Source organism: Marmota flaviventris, chromosome 12 (assembly GCF_047511675.1).
Source record: "Marmota flaviventris isolate mMarFla1 chromosome 12, mMarFla1.hap1, whole genome shotgun sequence".
NCBI classification, from domain to species: Eukaryota; Metazoa; Chordata; class Mammalia; order Rodentia; family Sciuridae; genus Marmota; species Marmota flaviventris.
Window position 1 is genome coordinate 58,421,396 of NC_092509.1, and position 20,381 is coordinate 58,441,776.

The window sequence follows — 20,381 nt, forward strand, 5'->3', positions numbered from 1 at the left end:
TATACCCTTTTCCTTCATCATTTACTACCCCCCCACACACACAGACATACACATACACACACAAAAAAAAATATTAATCATTTATGTATCAGTCAGTTCCTATAGTAATTCTCCAAGTTAATACAAAGCATATGTTAGCTTATTGAGATCCCAAGTCCTCACACACAATTGGCATTCAAAAATTAATGAATTGTATGAACTAACAGATGTGATTGTTGAACACAGTGAACATGTGAGTAGTAGGAATGATGTAAATTTTAGATGCCATTAAAGTTAAGGCAACAATCAAAAATAGATGTTTTTATTCTGGATATAGAAACTACTTACTTTTGCCAGATCTTTGACAGTCTCAGTTTTTCCTACACTAGCTGGACCAGCAGTACAGCCTCCAAGATTCAAGTGTAGCGCTGCTGTGAGGGTTAGCCGGCATCGGTCTGTGAGGGGTGTAATAACCAACCTTGGGGTACAGCCCAAGTATTCATAGCCATAAGTAAAACTGGCATCTCCTTGACACACGTAACACAACTTTTGCTTTTCATTCCATTTATACTGCAAATGTCTAAAAGCAATATTGTTAATAATACTCATACATTTGGGTAAAATTATTTTTATTTTTTTTCACATTCAGAAACATGATTAAAAATGGAGTATTCATTAAAAAATAGAAATCCAAATGTTAAATGAAAAGTGACATAAAATTTGACAATGACTATTAGATATGAAATATTAGGACTTGGAAGATGTGAGGATGGTCTTTGGCCATTTTAAAAACTCCAGTTTGAAACCTGCAGTCTCACCAGGCACACCTAACAGAGCCCTCCAGTATGGCCCTCAGGCACGAACAAGTCACTTCCCCCAACCCTGATAAACTCAGAGTGAAGCCTCTGGCAGGCTGTCTTCCAATAAGAGGAAAGGCAAAAAGATCAGGGTGGGGACCACCAGACCAGTTTTTTAACCCCAGGGTAAATGATGTCACTGAGAAATCCAGTGGTAGCTTATAAGGATTGAAACGGGGGTCAAAAGTCCCAAAATTTAGTATAATAATAGAGCAAATGAACAGACATTCAGCCAGCCAATACTGAGGCTCACAAGCTGGAGAGCCTGATGAGGACCTGGACTGACCTCCTTTTGCCTGATCCTCTGCTTGGTCCTAAACGCTCTCAAACTCCACAGCCACATCTTGACCCTGGTGAGAGGTGCAACTTCTCCCTACGTCCCTCTCCTCAACTGGCCATCAGCTCCACCCCAGGAGAAGCCTGCCTTGGTTCCGGACCTGGTCACCATGGTCTGAGTGAGTGTGCATCTGCTGGACTTAAAGCCTAAGGCCTGAGACTTTTGATCTGACACTTGAATTTAGCACACAGATTGAATGTCTGTTATTAGCCTGTCATGATTAAGAGTGTTTGCAGTGCTTAGAACTAATTAATCTAGAATTGTTTGCTGTGAATTGATTATGTCTATTGCAGTGCCTAGCATTAAGGATTGTTGTTTTCTTGATTAAGAGCCTACAGTGTTTCCAATCTCAAAAAAAAAAAAAAAAAAAGAACCAATAGAGTGAAATTGTATTGAGTGATTTGAGTGAATAAAGAATTGAAAAGGGCAGAAGCAGTGTGGACATTCTTTATTTCTCCCCTTTGACTGAGTAAGTCACATCTTTTGCCAATCACAACAGATGACTATAAACTTAAGAGCACTCTTCCCTCTGAGGAAAATGACCTTGGTGAGTCATGCTGTTTTGGTGTGATGTCAGCCTAAATGGAGGATTTATGTAAGAACCATCTCTATGCAGTTTACTATAGTTTCCAATAAGAATGCAATTGAAAGCATTGTTCATTAAATCTGGATCCTCATTAGAGTACTTGAGAGTTCTCTATTATTATTTAAGTATAACATTAAATATTAATTAATATTAATATTATTAATTATTATATTAATTTTAATAATAATATCATTTAAGGATAAATAATTGAACTTTGGAGAAATTGATTTGTATTTATCCTATGAACACATGAGTTGTGTAGTTAATGATCAATTTTCTCCTCTACAGGCTTTGAATTCAATCTGTGATCCACTTATAACTTTACAGTATGCATTTTTTACTCTATTTTATGTTTTCATCAGTACTGACTCATTATTTCTCAAAATAAACAGATATGAAAGAATATTTTTGGAATAAATTTTAGTTTTGATATTTTTAAAAACATCAAAACAATCTCATGGGAAAAATCATCTCAAAACATTTTTAATAGCTCAGTGATGTTCTGGTTTTTGAATTATAAAGTGGAGGCAGGCACAATACAGAATGACTAAATGTCTTCACTGGTACTGTTTTTGACCTTTGTTTTTCTTCTTTCACTGCACTATGCTATCATGCAGTCATTTTTATATCCTTATAAGCTCTTTCATAAATCCTTCCTGATAAAACAGGTAGATTATAAAGAAGTCTTTCAAAAGCAAGTACATTTTTAAAATGAAATTTCAAATAAAAAAAATTTTTTAAATGGTCACACTACCACCACCTTCAAAAGTCTTAACTTGAGCGAACATACAACCATAAGCAAAACCAGAAAACTTCTAGAAAGTAACCTCATTTAAAAGTTTGAGACTTCACATTTAGTATAAGAATCTTATGCTCAAAGGTAGTGGCTCTCTTTTTCTATACTTTCATATTTTAGTAATTGACTCTAGGTGGGAGAAAAGGAGGTTCTGAGTTGGGGAGGTAGCTGGAAGTGTTGTCCAATTTGTTTATCCAATCTAGTCTGTTCCAGAATTGACAGCACAGGGAAAAGAGGAGGCACTACCTATTAAAAAACTGCTCCTTGGCTCAGAGGCAAAAGAGAAAATGCAACTACAAAAGAGGATAATGAAGACAGAAAGATAAGGCAGAAAGAAGTAAAAACCAGGGGAAGGGACAGTAGAAAAGAGAGATAAGAAAGTACAGGAATAGGGTAGCAAATCCCTGAAAATTAAAACTTGAGTTTGACAAAATTTAGAGAATGGATTTACCTAAAGATATATATGTGAGACATTATGTGTATAGTTATAGTTTATATCTACTTACCTCGTCCACTCAAAATCTTCTGCATTGAAGACATTTTTAAGTAGTAGATCCATCACAATATCTCTGCAGTGGACATAAAGAGTAAGAAATGCTCCTAGTGCAGTTTTTGTTCGAGAGGTGTTAGTATTTAACACTACTAGCTCTGCAGCCTCTTCTAGATGACACATCACATTAGAATGGACTTGTTCCAGCTTTTCTTTTGAGTGAGAACTCATAAAACTTTTGATACAATCATTATAGAACATGATATGACTCTGAAAAAAATACATACATTAATCAAAACATACATTTTATGTTAAAACATGAAGGATAAGTTTTCATGAAGTATATGTGGTATGTGTATGTATGAATGCATTTATGTGTGTATAAAAGCAAAAGCTTAAACATTTATATGTATTTGAAAGAGAAAGATTACATTTTTATTGATACTTATGGGGACCTTATTTACTTATACTTTCTAAATTTTATATTCTTGACCCATTGTAATTAACCTGAGGACATTAACAATGGTAGAAATCTCCAAGGTAAAATTAGTGTTGTTTTCTCCATTAAACTAAAAAATAATATTTGTAGAATACATTGCCTATAATTGTAGTTGTCAGGAATATGTATACTTTTTGTTATTTGATGAATCTTTTTGCATTTACTCTTCCCATACACATAAGACCTGTTTTAAGAATGCAACTAGATTAAGGGCAGATTGACTCTGGAAATAAAGGAGGGCAAGATATCAGGAGAGCTTAATAGGGTTGTGGCCTGTACAACTGGGTAAACTGTGATTCCAGTCACTCACTAAGTACCTTCTGGAGAAAGAACATGTGGATGAGGGGCACATAATGAATTTATTTGTGGATATACTGGATTTGAAGTGCCCAAGAAACACATAAATAAAGCTATCAAGTGATAAAGTTATAAATAAGAGAAAAGTTAGCATAGAGGCAACATATCATTGTGAGATTTTTCCAAAGCCAGATAGGAAGATACAGGATAGGAAATGTGGTACATCAGTCAGTATTCTGGGTTGCATGCAACAGAAACTAAGTGACTTTCTAAGAGGATGTAATGGATTCATAATCATCAGATCAACAGAAAGCTAGAGACTGAGGCTTGGGAAGTGAGCAGGAGTAAGAATTTAGGACACACTGTGGGAACTATAGTCAAGGTCATGTCACAGCAGAGTCTGGTCAAATGCCACTGTACTGTTGTCCTTGAAACAGTTATTCAGAATGCACAACCTCAGGTGAGAACATCCATGGTGAGGGAGATTGTGAACCAGATTTTAGATTTGTATTTGTCTGTTTATTTATAGAGGAATGACTTATAACTCTATCTTGGATAAATCCATATTGAAATTCTCTCAGTGGTCAATGCATATAGACATCTCATTATACCCACTCTCTTACAATGTCTTTTTACATTCATTGCAAGACAACTCCTAGTCATGTAACACATGCAAAAGACAAGAGGAAAGGGAGTTGTGAATTGCATTCATGGGATGGGAAATTAGCAGCTGCTAAGCAGACGTGGGAAAAATTTTGGCAATGATTGAATGTACATGCAATGATTAAAGCTGACATCTACCATAAAGGACATCTGGAAATAGAATATAGATGGCTTCTTATTGTTAAGCATGTTTGAAGCATAGGGAGCTGAGAAAAATCTTTTTCAGTAGAGCAGATCTAATGATTTGAATTTCTGTTAAACTGCAAAAATGTGCAGATCAATTCATTGTAATTTTGCCACCTTTGTCATGAACAGTTTAAACAAGTCATTCAGTTTGAGATATAAGAGTTAACATTCAGTCAAATGGATAGCAAAAGGAACAGGAAGATTTGATAATTATAATTTGTGTGTACAATGCCAGATTATCTTAACAAAGACTTGAAAATTATGGTGGGTCAAGGCAAAATAAAAAGATATGATTTATTTATATTTATTTTAATTTAAACATTTGTTTTAATTAGTTATAGATGACAATAGAATGCATTTATATACTTCGATATACATAGATGGGATATAATTTCTCATTTTTTAATTGATCTTTAAAAATATAAATGACAGCGGAATGCATTACAATTCTTATTACACATATGCAGCACAATTTTTCATATCTCTGGTTGTATATAAAACATGTTGACACCAATTCGTGACTTCATACATGTACTTTGGATAATGATGTCCATCACATTCCACCATCCTTGCTAACCCGGGGCTGGAGTTGTAGCTCAGTGGTAGAGCACTTGCCTAGCACATGTGAGGCACTGGGTTTAATCCTCAGCACAACATAAAAATAAATAAAATTAAAAAAAATAATTTCTCATTTTTCTGAGTATATATGTTGTAGAATCATATTGGTCATGCAGACACATATATACATAAAATAATAATGTCTGTTTCATTCTAAGATATGATTTGTTTTCAAGCCAAATAGTCAAGTATGTTTCAAAAATACTTGATAATGGTAACTTGGGGCAATATGGCTTCAGAAGAAACACTCTCTCCAAGTTTCATATTGACCCTGATAATTGACAGATTTAATAGAGTTTTCAGACATCTCCAGAGCCTTTAAAAATTATGAGTAGACACATTTTTTCTAGAGAAAATTAGAGAATCAAGCAAAAATGTGTCTTTCTTCTGTCTAAGCTTCCTTGACAACTCTAAATTTTACTTTTTTTTCCCCCATTAGGCCACTCTTTTTCATAGACTCCCTGTCTTTTGCCTACTCCTTAAATGTTGATGTCCCTTGTGTCTTTTTTTTTTAATTTTTTATTTTTGGTTGTTCAAAACATTACATAGTTCTTGATATATCATATTTCACACTTTGATTCAAGTGGGTTATGAACTCCCATTTTTACCCCGTAACTTTGTGTCTTTCTTTATCGCTCTTATTGTAGACATTCTGCTGGGAAAAATTTTACCACTCTCCAAGTTTCAACCACTACCTCTACCTCTGAAGAAAACTGCCAATTTTAGCTTTGTCGATATCACACTTTCCTAATTTTCCTTCTATTTCTTTTTTGAGTTCCAGAAAAACAATAATTAGCATTAGCAAATATGCAGAGTAGGCAAAATAGTAGATTCCTAAAAGATATCCATGCCTAATCCCCAGAACCTGTGAACATATTACTTTACATGGCAAAAGGAACTTTGAAGATACAATTTAATTAAAAATCTTAAAATGGAGGGATTAATCTGCATTATCCAAGTGGGTCCAAAATAATGACATTTTTTTCCCATCTGTGTGTGGAGGGCAATATAACTATGAAAGAATGGCCAGAAAGATGTAACACTGCTGGTTTTAAAGACAAAGAAAGAAACCATGAGCCAAGGAATGCTAGAGACCTCTAGAAGCCAGAAAAGGAAAAGAAATAAATTTTCCTCAAGAATCTCTCACAAGGAACATAGCCCTGCTATCACCTTGATCTTAGTCATCAAATTTTAGTAACTTCTTAATGATAGCAATCAAAAAATAATATAATGCAAAAAATAATTCATGATTTAGTTTCAATGTTATACTTGGAAAATTTTTAAACAATAGAAAAATTGAAGAATTAAACAGTGATACTTATATACCCACCACCTATATTCTATATTCTGTATAACATTTTGTTACATTTACTTTATCACTTATTTATGCATCTGTCCATCTCATATTTAATGCATTTCAAAGTAAGAAACAAATATCAGTAGACTTTTTTTTTTCCTTTTTGCAATACTGGGGATTGAACCCAGGAACACTCTACCACTGAGTTATATCCCTCCCATTTTTTTAATAGAATCTCATATGTTGCCTATGCTGTCATCAAACTTGCAATCCTTCTGACTTCATTTCCCACATTACTGTGATTACAGGTGAATGCCACTGTGCCCAGCTCAGTAACCTTCTTAATGATTTAGTTTCCAAATATTACTTATTTGGCAATGTAGCATGATCTATATTATATTATATTATATACATATATCAAAGTAATGTTAACTTACCACAATGAGTACCACTTGTCCTGGATGAGATACCACCCACAGGGAAAAAATTTGGTGGGTCCAGTCTTCAACTCCTTGATTCACAAATCTATTAAAAATGTATTTATATTACCTACATTTAATCATTGATCATGGCCATTAAATAATTGAGTGTGGCAAGGCCACAGGAGAATTTTTCTTTAAGATCTCTGATTGTTTTGTTCTAATTTAGGCATTTGTATGGTACCAAATAGAATTAACAGAGCTTTAATCCATGCTTAATGAATATTCCCTAACTTCCTCTTTAACATTAGCTATACTTTTCTAATGAGGTTATTGAATTTCTGGGAATGGTAAAAATATATTAAATCAGAAGAAGATATACTAGCTTTGGATTGCAAATACTATCAATGACAAATATGTATTTAAATGTTTTGTATTTAAAATAATTTCTACAAAATTGAATATTGGGCTGAAACCCTCAGATGAATTTTAACAGTAAAGTCCTGCACTTACTTTAAAATTAATTATAAGGGAGAGGATATAAGTTATAAAAAAAATCCAGACAGTTTTATTTAAGATCCAACTTAATATATGCCAACAGCATGTGTTTTGATAGAAACTAGTTGAAAGAATCCTACACACCAGACTACTGAGAAAATATACACATTATAACGGGTAGGAAAAGAGGAGACACATGAACACAAACCCAACTCTGAGCCTAGAATCTTATAATCAGGAAGGAATCTTGAACTTCCACCTTCTTCCTGAGGAGTGAAGGGTTTGTATCATACATATAGCACTCCAACTTTTATGATCCTTGCTGGAGGGTTTGGCTCTTAAATCACTTTGTATCTTAGTCTGTCATTATTGTGACCAAAACACCTGACAAGAACAACTTAGAGGAAGAAAAGTTCATAGTGGGCTCATGATTTCAGAGGTTCAATTCATGATTAACTAACTCCTTTGCTGTGGGGCTTCCATGAGGCAGAACCTAATGGAGGAGGAAAGCTTCATAGCTCATGGCAGCTAGGAGAGAGAGAGAGAGAGAGAGAGAGAGAGAGAGAGAGAGAGAGAGAGAGAGAGAGAGAGAGAGAGAGACACCAAGGAAGCCAAGTGACAAGATATAGTCCAAGGTCATGCCCCCAGTGACCTACTTCCTACTACCCCACCTATCTACAGTTACCTTCTAGTAATCCATTAATTTATTAATCCATTGATGGTTTAATCCACTGATGAGGTTTCAATTCTCAGAATCCAATCTTTTCACCTCTGGACATTGCTACATTGCCTAACACCTGCGCTCTTTAGGGGACATTTTAAAATTCAAATCATAACACCTTACTTGGGAAGCAGCAGTCTTGGCACTGAAAATTTTCCTTGACGCATAAATAATAGAGGTGTTTTTAAGTAAAAAGAGATATAATAAGACTGTTCTAATCAAATTAGTTTTAAAATTTCACATTCCACAGTACAGAGGTATCTTTTTCATTGTAAGAAGTGATAGATTAAAATATAAAAAGACAACATTAAAAGGACTAAACCAAGTACAGAGTCCAAGGAAGTAAAATGAAACAGAAGTGCAAAGTAGCAATATGGACTGAAATTGGAGGCTGCCTGAGCACTGAATCTTTTGAAAAGAGGCAGAGGTGGAGACGAGTTCAGATCCTGGCCAGTTTTCAGATACACACAAAACTCAGCACACATAAAACTGTTCAAATGTCATCACGATTACACTCTCAAATTGATATTTACATTGTAAAATTATTATTTTTCATTTAGTCACGTGCTACCATCCTCTATCAAAACTCACTTTATAAGGGACCTTACTTTATAAATAAATTCTCTGGTTATTTCCTACCTACATTAGTAGCTAACCAAGTTTAATACAGACATAGACATACATATATATAGAGATATATACCTATATATTATAAAGTTTTAAGATTTAAAAATTGTACTTACTTTTTTAGCACATCAAACATGGCTTTTTCTACATTTACCAGCCACTGTTCTACAGCACTTCTTATACGAATTTTCCTATGATTTAAAAAAATTATGAAAATCATTAAATATTATAATATTATGAATATTATTTTGATTCATGTTTAAGCCTGTAGACTTAATTTTATATGCACATTTATAATAATCATGGGCTAAGAGGCTATAATTCTATATCTTCTGGCTTTTCTAGATTTTTACTTGGAAAATTAAGCAGAAAACATATTACCTAGCTTTAGGAAATTCTGATATCAAAACCATGAATAAACACAGTAGTTATATTCTGAGTAAAATATGAATGTATGAGATTGATAAATTGTATTAAAAAACATCTTTGTATGCGTCACTGAATCTTTTTAAGAGCCTTATGTGCTACTGATTGAGCTAGCCAGACACTTTGTTGGATCTTTTTTAAATAGCAGGATTCGGTTAGGGGCTTTTGTGGATAAAAAAGCCTGGCACAGAATTTTGTAAATGACCTTTATATCGGAGGCCACAAGCCAGCAGTTAGAGTGCCCTCACTGGGGCTGGCAAGTTAGACCAGTATCAAGGAAGGGCCTATCTCATTGCCTGGGAGCTCACCACCATGAAACCAGAGGTGTGTGAAAGCAACAATGACCCCAAATAGTAAACCTTCCCATTCAGAAAAAGGCAAGTGCTAAAGAGAGTTGAGAACTTAAGGCAGAATTCAATGATGGAGCAAAAGGCAGGTGAAAATTAGAAAGCTCTCAAGAGTTTGAAGATTACTTTTTTTTTTACTTTTAATCAAAGCTAAAGTGAGAAGAACATGTACTATAGAAAGTATCAAAAGGTAAAAGTGTATTGATGGAAAAATATTATCTTTGAAGATAGTTTGCTTGGCAAACTTCTATGAAATATCAGAGAATTCAAAGAGATTTTGAAATTACGAGGTGTTATGGGACCTAAATGTTTAGTTTTAGGATATTTATCATACTTTGGCAGCACAAGACCTTCTCCTTCAGCAGATATGAGCATTTTTACAGCAGGAGGGCCAATTTCTTGTTTCCATATCAACACTCGTTTTATGTTTTCAAAACATTTCTTAAGATGGGGCTGTGAACCAGAAACAAATGTCAGTAACATTATAAAATCCTGATCTGGTTAAGAAATAGTATTGCTGAACAGAGAATAGTGTTATTACCTGTACAGACTCAGGATTTCCACTGCCACCTAGAATATCAAGAAGTGTAGCATTGCTAAGAAAGTAAAATCTTGGGAAAATCGTTCTTTTGATTTCAAGGTAATCCTGTCCGGAATGAAAAGAAATGTAACTCAGAATATATGTCCAATCATGATATGAATCCCATCCACACTTGGACTACATTTACACACGGTCACCATGACATTAAAAGTATAGTATAATAGATGTGGTAGTATCAGTCAAAATGACATAACATGCTCAATTAAAGATATACTCAAGTTGCTAACAGACTTTTAACAGAGCAAAACAAATAAATAAAAATCCCAACTAAAACAGAAACAAATGAAAACCCCACATACATCATTTCATTATGGATCATTGATAAAACCCTGGATTTTGGTGTTATTAGCATTGCTTTTGCATGCTCCCACTTTCTGCTCTGCTTTCCCTACATTTGAAGTTATCACCTTGGAAAATTAGTCATCATTTCACAAATGACCTCTCATTCTACAGTACAGAGAATTCCTACACTTCCCACCACCTCTCTCACAACTTCATGCTAGCCTTAAGTCTTGCCTTCTTTTCAGAGAAAAAGGCATTCAGTTACGCCAGGTTAAAATACCTTGTTTTCTTTATTACCCCCCTGTCTTCCATCTCTCCCTTGCAATAGGCCTCCACCTTAAATTTCTCTCACGAAAAAGTACAGGAAGCCCTCCTTTTCCCTTTGCTTTCTTCTAGCTACTGTTACTTGCCTATCTCTTCTTTATACCAAAGTTCTTGAAAAGACAGTTTATTAACTCAAAAGCTATATTCTCTCAGTCAGTTCACTCTGCCTGCCATCTGGCCACTACTATTACCAAATTGACAGGGAGTGATATTTTCAAGGGTTTGTTGCCTCTGCTGTTTTTGTTTTTTATTTTTAATTTTCCATTTTACTTCTATAATTTTACTTGTTTTTCTTCTGTCTCTTGGCCACTTCTTATTTTTCTTCAAGAGACCCTTTCACCTCTATACCATAATTTTGACGTCTCTTGAGTTCCATCTTCATCACTCTTCACTCGTTTTATTCTTCTTGAGCTATTTGATACATACCCTTTTGCTTTTCAGCTCAGATCATTACTCTCTACCCTAGATTAATATACAGTTATATCCCCTTATCTGTAGGTGATACATTCCCTGAACCAATCACTTAGTTGAGGTGGCAACTAAGTGATTAGTGGGCAGGGACCACACAAACTGTGGGCATATTGGACAAAGGGATGATTCAAAACCCAGGCGGGATGAAGCAGGATGGTGTGGGATTTCATCACATTGCTCAGAATGGTTCATGATTTAAAGTTGTGAATTATTTATTTCTGGAATTTTCCATTTGTAGTTTTAGACTCTATGAATAATTAAAACCATGGAAAGTGAAACTGCAGATAAGGAGGAGCTATTGTACCCCATCGCCCATTGAAGGTGTTCACCTGAATGTCCCACAACTATTAGATTTAGAGTGTAAACAAAACTTACTTGCTTCCACACAAGCCTCTTCCTCTTCTGCTCCTATCTCTCTAATATGATTATCTTCCACCCTGTTGGCCAAGTTGTAAATCTAGACATGATCTGGGGCATCTTTATTTTATCCTCCATTTACCCATCCAATGCTCTTGGCTCCACTTTCTTTCGTTCTCACCACAGCATTATGTTAGCTGCCCAACATTTCTAGACTTTTTACTTGGATTTTAAATAACCATTTCCACTGCCTGCTATGGTTTGGCTAGGGTTGGAGTGTGTTCCCCAAGGCTCCATTTGCTGAAATTTAATCCCCATTGTGAGGAGTTAAGAAGAGGATGGAAACTTATTTTGAATGTGTTGTTTAGGGAGGTGATTAGGTTTAGATGAGGTTATCAGGATGTAGCCCCCATGATTGAAAGACCATAAGAAATGCACAGGCACACATGTGTACTCCTTGTCTCTTAGCATGTGATGCCCTATGCTGCCTTGGGATTCTGCCAGCAAGAAGGCCATCACCAGAGGTGGCCCCTTGATCTCAGATTGGAACCATGAGCCAAAATAAATTCCTTTTCTTTATAAGTGCACAACCTCTGGTATTTCATCTCAGTGATGAAAAATAGATGACTACATTGTCCCCACTAGCATATCAATGTTTTGTCACATCTGAAACTCATTTTGAAATTGGATTTCCAATGTGATGGTGGCAAGAGGTGATGGGACCCTTAAGAAGTCATGAGGTCTCCACTCATGGAAGGGGTCAATGTTGCTGTCTGGAGACTGGGTTAATTCTCCTGGGAGTGAGTGAATTCCTGCTCTCCTTGGGACTAGATTAGTTACCACCCAGGCTTCCCTTTGTGTTTTAGCTCTTATGTTCCTGTTCACTTGCCCTTCCACTTTTCTGCCAGGAGGTGAAGAAGCAGGAGGCCCTTGCCAGATGTTGATGCCATGCTTTTGAATCCCAGCTTCCAGCTTCCAGAGCCAAGAGGCAAAATAGATTTCCATTTAAATTTAAATGTTTCCACTTTAAGTTACCAAGTCTTGTGTGTTCTCTTACAATAAAACAAACTAAGACAATGTCCAATCCATACTCTATGCTTTTTTGCAGAAAGATATTTCTGAATTAAATTATCTCATTCTCCTGTTTAAAATTCCTCAGTGGCTGCTCATCAAAGTAAAAACTCATTACAATCAATGTTCAAAGCCCTTTACTGGCTGTCCCCTGACTCCCTGGAGAATGCCATCTTTCCCTACCAGTTTCCCATTTGTTACATTTTATCTGTAACATATTTTTCACCAGAAGGTACCATAGATGGCTTTGTGCCTTTGTACTTTTTCCATTTGCCTAAGAGACTCTTCCCATCGACCCATCTGAATTCTGACTCTTACTTAGCTAATACTTCTTTTTTTTAACTTTATTTTTAAAAATATTTAATCTTTATTTGTAGTTGGACACAATACCTTTATTTTATTTATTTATTTATTTTTATGTGGTGCTGAGGATCAAACCCAGGGTCTCACATGTGCTAGGCGACCACTGTACCACTGAGCCACTACCTCTGTCTCTAATACCTACACTTCTTTTAAGATCTAGGTCAGTTATAGCTTCCCCCATGCAGAGTTAATTTCTCCTATTTAAATATAGTCATACTACCAAACTTAACATAGCATTGCAATAGTTCTTTACATTTTTTTCTTTTCTGTAATATGTTTTGAGTTCTGTGACAGTAGGGGATATGTATGTCTTTTATCTTTGTAGTCCAAGCACATAGCAGTAGTGCCTGGTATAAAGCAGGCATTCAATCCATGAAGAAATTAAAGATACGTGATTTGTAATGATTTTCAGATATAATCCAAAGATGTGCCAGAAATAATTGAAATTCTTATCTCAAAGATTGCCTGGTAAACTTTATCACTCTGGGCACAGCTTTTTATGCCTGCCCCAGAGCATGAATTTGTAAAGAAGAGATCCTCTAGAACTTTCTAGAGGCTGTGACTACCTAGGGTAGTCTGCAGGAGTCGTCACAACCACTCTGACTTGTGTTCAACAAAGAAAAACAAACAATGCTGGAACAAAAACTTGGTTTATGAAATGAAGTGAACACATGCATCTTGAATCCCAAATAAGAAGACCCAATATTTAAGGATATGAATCCAGCTGATGATTTAATGTTCTGGCAATTTAAGAATATGTGGAATCAGGGCTGGGGTTGTGGCTCAGTGGTAGAGCGCTGGTCTAGAATGCACGAGGCACTGGGTTCGATTCTCAGCACCACATAAATATAAAATAAAGATATTGTGTCCACCTAAAACTTAAAAAAAATATATTTTTATAAAAGAATATGTGGAATGAGTCATTTATAAGCTCATCAAAGTATTCTATTTCAACTTTTGCTGAACTTATCAACTTAATAATAATAGTAATGTTAATAAAATAATTAACCTTCTTTAAGTACTTTGTGTTAGCTCTTGGTGCTGTAGATGTATTATCTCATTTAGCACAGGGGGTACTGTCATTCTCAATTTAAACAGTGGGAAACCTGGGCATTCAAAAGTTTGGTAATTTGCCTGAGTATCCTTTAGATTAGCCCATCCATTTTTTTCTTTTGATAGTATTTTCATTAACACTATAGATTATGAGAATTGAAAAAATTGTTGGTAGCTAAAGTTAAGGAGAAAGTCTTCACTGGAATTTGTTTTTGCAGTGTATTACATTAGTTTTGTAGATATAAATGAGGTCTCATTTTAGGATTGCTATAGTTTTACCTCTAGACTTTTCTTTATATGCTCAAGATGTCTATTGCAATTTTGCAGAACTTCAAGGATTCCTGCTGAGATGGTTATTTGCAAAGCTTCCAGTTTGCCGTGTATTTTTGACATTATTTCTTTCCATAGGGAGAGCACCTCAGAGAAAAGTTTTGTTTCTGCTGGAAGCTGCCTTTAGAAATAGAATTAGACGTAACTATTTTTGAAGCTGCTATAATTAAAATCTAAAAATCATTTGCCATAGAATATTGTAAATTTATGAAACAAGCTTGGTATGTTTTCTTTTACTTGATCAATCATTAATTAAAGATATCTTATTATCTATTATATACAAGTGATATATATGGCAAGAAAACAAGATAAATTAGACTACAAGTGTCGATAACAAGATTATATTTAATGTGTAGTGGGAAGTAAATATAACAAGTTCTACAGAAAGTAAGTAGAAGCAGTTTGTGTTCTAAGAAATGTAATAAAAATAAAGAGTGCAATAGTTTTGATTTTGAATTTTCCCTTGGCCCCCATTATGGCACTATTGAAAGGTGGTAGAATCTCTAGGAGGTGGAGCCTAGTGGGAGAAAGTTAGGTAATGGGGGAGTGCCCTAAAAAGGGATATTTGTACCTCAGTTTCCTCCCCTCTCTCTCTTTGCTTTCTGATTGCAGGTTTGCTCTACCATTTGCTTCTCACCATAATGTATTTCCTAACCATAGCGACAAGACCAAGTAACCATAGACTAAAACCTTTGAAACCATGAGCCAAAGTAAACCTTTCCTCTTTATAAATTGATTGTCCAGGCATTTTGTCACAGTGGTAGAAAGTTAACACAAATAACTAGTGGACATTTTAGAGAAGCAATGGGATTTTTTGAGATCTGGGTTTTAAAGGAATATAGCTTTGATGTGAGGAGAAGGCAGAGAGGACATTTTTCTAAGAGCAAGAGCATAGAGGTGTACATAATACAATTGGAAGTTTTGTTAATGATTATCTAATCTTAGAGAATAAGGAAATGTAATACAGGTGTCAGCCTTGGTGTAGAAATTTTACTTTATGGATTATTATTATGGTTTTTACACATTGGAAAAGGAAGGCAACACTTATATGTGGCATGACAATCCATTAATATATTAATTTGAGTTTTATTTCTGTTGTTGTTGAGCTTAACTGAGGGAAGTACCTTCAAAAGTTGAGTTTGCTTCTCACCTTCTCTGATCACTTATATTTTCCACTCCCATCCCTGTAGCCCCAACCTGATTCAAGCTCTTCATGGCTTGGAAGTTGAAGTGCAGAATAAAGGTCTTTTTAATTTTTATGAGTTAGTGTGACTTTGAGTTCTTTTTTGCTTCTTGAATGCTTTCTGGCATGGCAAGTATTTATGGAGAATATCACTGGGGTTTTGGAGACACCTCAACAGGAACCTCTACCTTGCCCTTAATTTTCTTCGTTTTCCTTGCTGACCTCTTACAATCACTCTTCAAGCTCCTGTTCTAAGTGGTATAATTCTGGTAATCTCTTGTTCTGACCAGCAAGCTTTTTAGGGTCAATATCTTTCAAGATGGCTTTAGCTTGGAACTTTCTACTGTGTCTGCAGAATCTGTCAGAATTTTTCAACTTCCTCAGGACTGTTGACATTCTGTACCAGATAATTTGGTGGTGATAGTGGTGGGGTCCTGTGTATTGTAGGATGTTTTATAGAATCCCTGAACTCAACCCACTGGATGCCAATAACACCTCAATTTTGATAACTAAAAATGTTTCCAAGGTTTGCAAAATATCCACTAGAGGGAAAAATCATTTTTGTTGAGAACCACTGGCTTAAGATAATCATGAATTCTTGCACTTCTTCCTTATTTTGCTAGCGAAGGCTACTTCAGAATTCTCTGGAGAAGAGGCAAGTCCTTGTTTCTAATGCTTGACTAGGCAATAAATGTCAAACTCTCCAGAGAACCCTTCCACTATTCTCCTATTCCCCATCTAGGGTGATAGGCCCTAAATGTTTCTGCAGCTCAGTAAAACTTCTCTCATGGAGATTTCTATCTCCCCTTCTACTAGTCTGGAATCTCTCCCAATCTCTCTGGAAGGAATGAATGCAGTCCTTACAGCTAACTTGGAGTGGGGGGATAAATTCTCCATACAGAATTTTCCCCTCTGATGAATCTATCACTCACCTCTTCTTTATTCAGATATTCCTCACTGATTTCAAGGCCCATTATTCTTCACTAGTTAAAGGGAAGTCCATAACTGATGTTTTTTTTCTTATCTGTAGACTTATTATTTAGGTACCTTCAGCATCTGCTCATTAAAAGCCTCCTTTTCAACCTAAGCACACTTAGTAAAAAGACAACTTGGTCACATTTTGAACTTCCTCACCAAGGAGCATGATCTCTCCATTAATGAGGAAATCTTTGGTAAAATGTAGTATCAAAGTTCACTTTATTGATTTATTGATTGATTGATTGATGCAGTGCTAAGGATCAAACCCAGGACCTTGTGCCTGCCTTCTGCTCTCCCACTGAGCTGCATCACTAGCTGTAAAGTTTGAATTTAAGGCTCAAAGTCATAGCAACATAAAGAATTTTCTCTTTAGATATAATGTGGTTTCACCTTTGAAGACTTTCAGAATGACTGTAGGTTAATATAATAGAAGATTGTATGATTATTTTGTCTAGTTTAAATTCTGTCTAGATAACTCATTTGTCTGTACCAATCATTAAAAAAGTTAGAAGCCAACTAATTTGAATGCTGTGATTGAAATTTGTCAAGGCCATTTCTTCTTCCAATTGTTTCAAAGCAAGAAATTCTCATTCATGTATAAATGCAACTACATGTTCATCATTCACACCAAAGTCACACTAATATTCCAGAACCGAAAAAACAAATAATATTGTGGCTTAAGGATTGTAATGATATATCTAACACTTCTTCTCCAGTTGTTTATATATTTATGTCAATAATTGAGAACAAAGGCTTTCTGAAATAAAGATGATGCTTGTACTGTTTTATGAAGAAAAAAACTAACTAATGGTTCAGCAGACTATACTCTTATTTTGTTCACTGAAGAAATGATTTGTCAAGAATTGCATAAAAACACATTCCCAACCATGCTACATTTGGTATATTTTGATTTTTTACCTTTGTATTTCTAAAGAATGGAAGATTGGTTCAAGATAAAGCCATTGTTTTTGACAGTTCATCCACACCTCAAGGGTATGAGAAAAGAGTTTAAGGTATTGATCCCATTCATTCACAAGATCCTACAATGATAAAAGAAAACACATACACTTGCAAATCTAAATATATAAAATTACTCTAAGAGTCATATACCAGAAACTGAAATCAAAGCTCATTACCAATCACTGACATAGAGAAAATTATTAATAGAGGGTCACATAAATAAATATAAACTCATTAAAAATTTAAAGAATGTTTTGAAATTAATATTTTTCAATCCATAGAGTAGTGTAGGAGAGCTCTAGTTCCTCTACATCCACACCAAAAACTGGGATGATCAATCTTATTAATTTTAGTTATTTCTTCACACATGTAGAAGTATCTCATTTTTACTTTATCGTATTTTTAATAAGTAATGAAGTTAAGCATCTTTCCGTGTTTTTTTTTTCCCTCCATATATGTATTTGGTCGAGTGTCTCTTCAGTTTCTGGCACATTTCCTTATTGGGCTGTTTTGTTTTCTTATGATTGCATTTTGAGAGTTCTTTATATAATCTCTATATAAATCCTTTAACAGATACACACTAATATTTTCTGCTAGTTTATGGCTTGTATTTTTGTTCCTTGAACAATGTCTTTTGAAGAGTAAATTTTTAAAAAATTTTAATAAAATACAGTTTTAAATTTTCCTTCTGTGGGTTAGTGCTTTTGGTGTTATATTAAAGAAATCTACCTAAAACAAGACAACAAAATTGTTTCTCCTATGTTTTCTTCTCAAAATTTTTTTTAGTTTTAGGTTTTTCATTTGGTCCATGATCTTTGAGTTAAATTTTGTGTAGGCTGTAAGATATGACTTGTTTTTTATTTTTGCATGATTATACAGTTGTGCCAGCACTGTTTCTTCAAAAGAAAGTTGTTTTTACTAACAAATTAATTTTGTACCTTTGTTGAAAATCAGTTGTCCATATTTATGTGGGTCTATTTCTGTACACTCTATTCTGTTCTATTTCTTTGTGTATCTATCTTATATAAATATAACCCTCTCTTGATTATTGTGGTTTTTTAATACATCTTGAAAACTATGTAGTATTAATCATCTAGCTTCTTTTTAAAGTCTTGCAAACTTGCTAAAATGAGTTTGGTTCACTTTTAAAAAGATTTCATTAAATTTTTTTACATAGGTAATCATCATCTGAATATAAAGAATATTTTACTTCTTTTCCAATGTGGATGACTTTTACATCTCTTTCTTGCTTTAATATATTGAGCAGGACCCTTCAGTAAAATGTCAAATACTCTGAGATGAAAAGTGTTCATTCTTTCACCATTTAAGCATGATGTTTTCATAGATGTCCTTTCTCTGTGTTTTTTCCTAGTCCTAATTTGTTTTAAAATCAGAAATGGATATTGATATGATAAATGTTTTCTCAGCATGTATTAACAAAATCAATGGCTTTCTTTTTTAGGTTTGATATGCTGAATTACATTGATTATTTTTATTTACCAATTGATATTTTTATTTACCAATTCTGCATGTCTCAATACATCCTATTTTTTTAAATATTGATAGACTTGTTTTTGAAATATTGTTTAGAATTTTTGTATCTCTGTTCAAAAAGGTTACTGTTCTGTGGTTTTCTTATTATATATTTGTCTGCTTTTGATATTATAGTAATGCTGGCCTCACATAATAAGTTAGGAAGGATTTATTTCTCTACAATTTTCTATGAATTAATATAAAACTGATATTTTTCTTCTTCCATTGTGTTGTAAAACCATCTAGGATCACACAATTATTTTGGGAAGATTTTTAACCTATAATTTCAATATCTTTAATAAATAAAGGACAATTCGAGTAATTTCTTCCTCTCTCCCTCCCTCCCTCCCCTCCCCTCTCTCTCTTTCATTTCTTTTTTTTATTGTTCAAAACATTACAAAACTCTTGACATATCATATTTCATACTTTAGATTCAAGTGGGTTATGAACTCCCATTTTTACCCCATATACAGATTGCAGAATCACATCGCTTACACGTCCACATTTTTACATAATGCCATATTAGTAACTGTTGTATTCTGCTACCTTTCCTATCCTCTACTATCCCCCCTCCCCTCCCCTCCCATCTTCTCTCTCTATCCCATCTGCTGTAATTTAATTCTCTCCCTTTTTCCCCCTTTCCCCTCACAACCTCTTATATGTAATTTTGTATAACAATGAGGGTCTCCTTCCATTTCCATGCAATTTCCCTTTTCTCTACCTTTCCCTCCCACCTCATGTCTCTGTTCAATGTTAATCTTTTCCTCCTGCTCTTCCTCCCTGCTCTGTTCTTAGTTTCTCTCATTATATCAAAGAATACATTTGGCATTTGTTCTTTAGGGATTGGCTAGCTTTACTTAGCATAATCTGCTCTAATGCCATCCATTTCCCTGCAAATTCCATGATTTTGTAATTTTTTAGTGCTGCGTAATACTCCATTGTGTATAAATGCCACATTTTTTTTTTATCCATTCATCTATTGAAGGGCATCTGGGTTGGTTCCACAGTCTAGCTATTGTGAATTGTGCTGCTATGAACATCAATGTGGCAGTATCCATGTAGTACGCTCTTTTAAGGTCTTCAGGGAATAGTCCGAGAAGGGCAATAGCTGGGTCAAATGGTGGTTCCATTCCCAGCTTTCCCAGGAATCTCCATACTGCTTTCCAAATTGGCCACATCAATTTGCAGTCCCACCAGCAATGTACAAGAGTACCCCTTTCCCCACATCCTCG

At 34.7% G+C, this 20,381-nt stretch overlaps 1 protein-coding gene across 1 annotated transcript in view; it reads right to left on the reverse strand.

Moving 5' to 3' along the window:
- Positions 1 to 20,381, reverse strand: part of Dnah14 (dynein axonemal heavy chain 14) — a 376,581-nt gene that overhangs the window by 225,064 nt on the left and 131,136 nt on the right. The window contains 7 exon segments of the mRNA XM_071619724.1: positions 328 to 559; positions 3,062 to 3,331; positions 8,966 to 9,061; positions 9,978 to 10,096; positions 10,185 to 10,289; positions 14,445 to 14,616; positions 17,575 to 17,696. Of these exon segments, the coding sequence (XP_071475825.1) occupies positions 328 to 559; positions 3,062 to 3,331; positions 8,966 to 9,061; positions 9,978 to 10,096; positions 10,185 to 10,289; positions 14,445 to 14,616; positions 17,575 to 17,696 (1,116 nt within the window).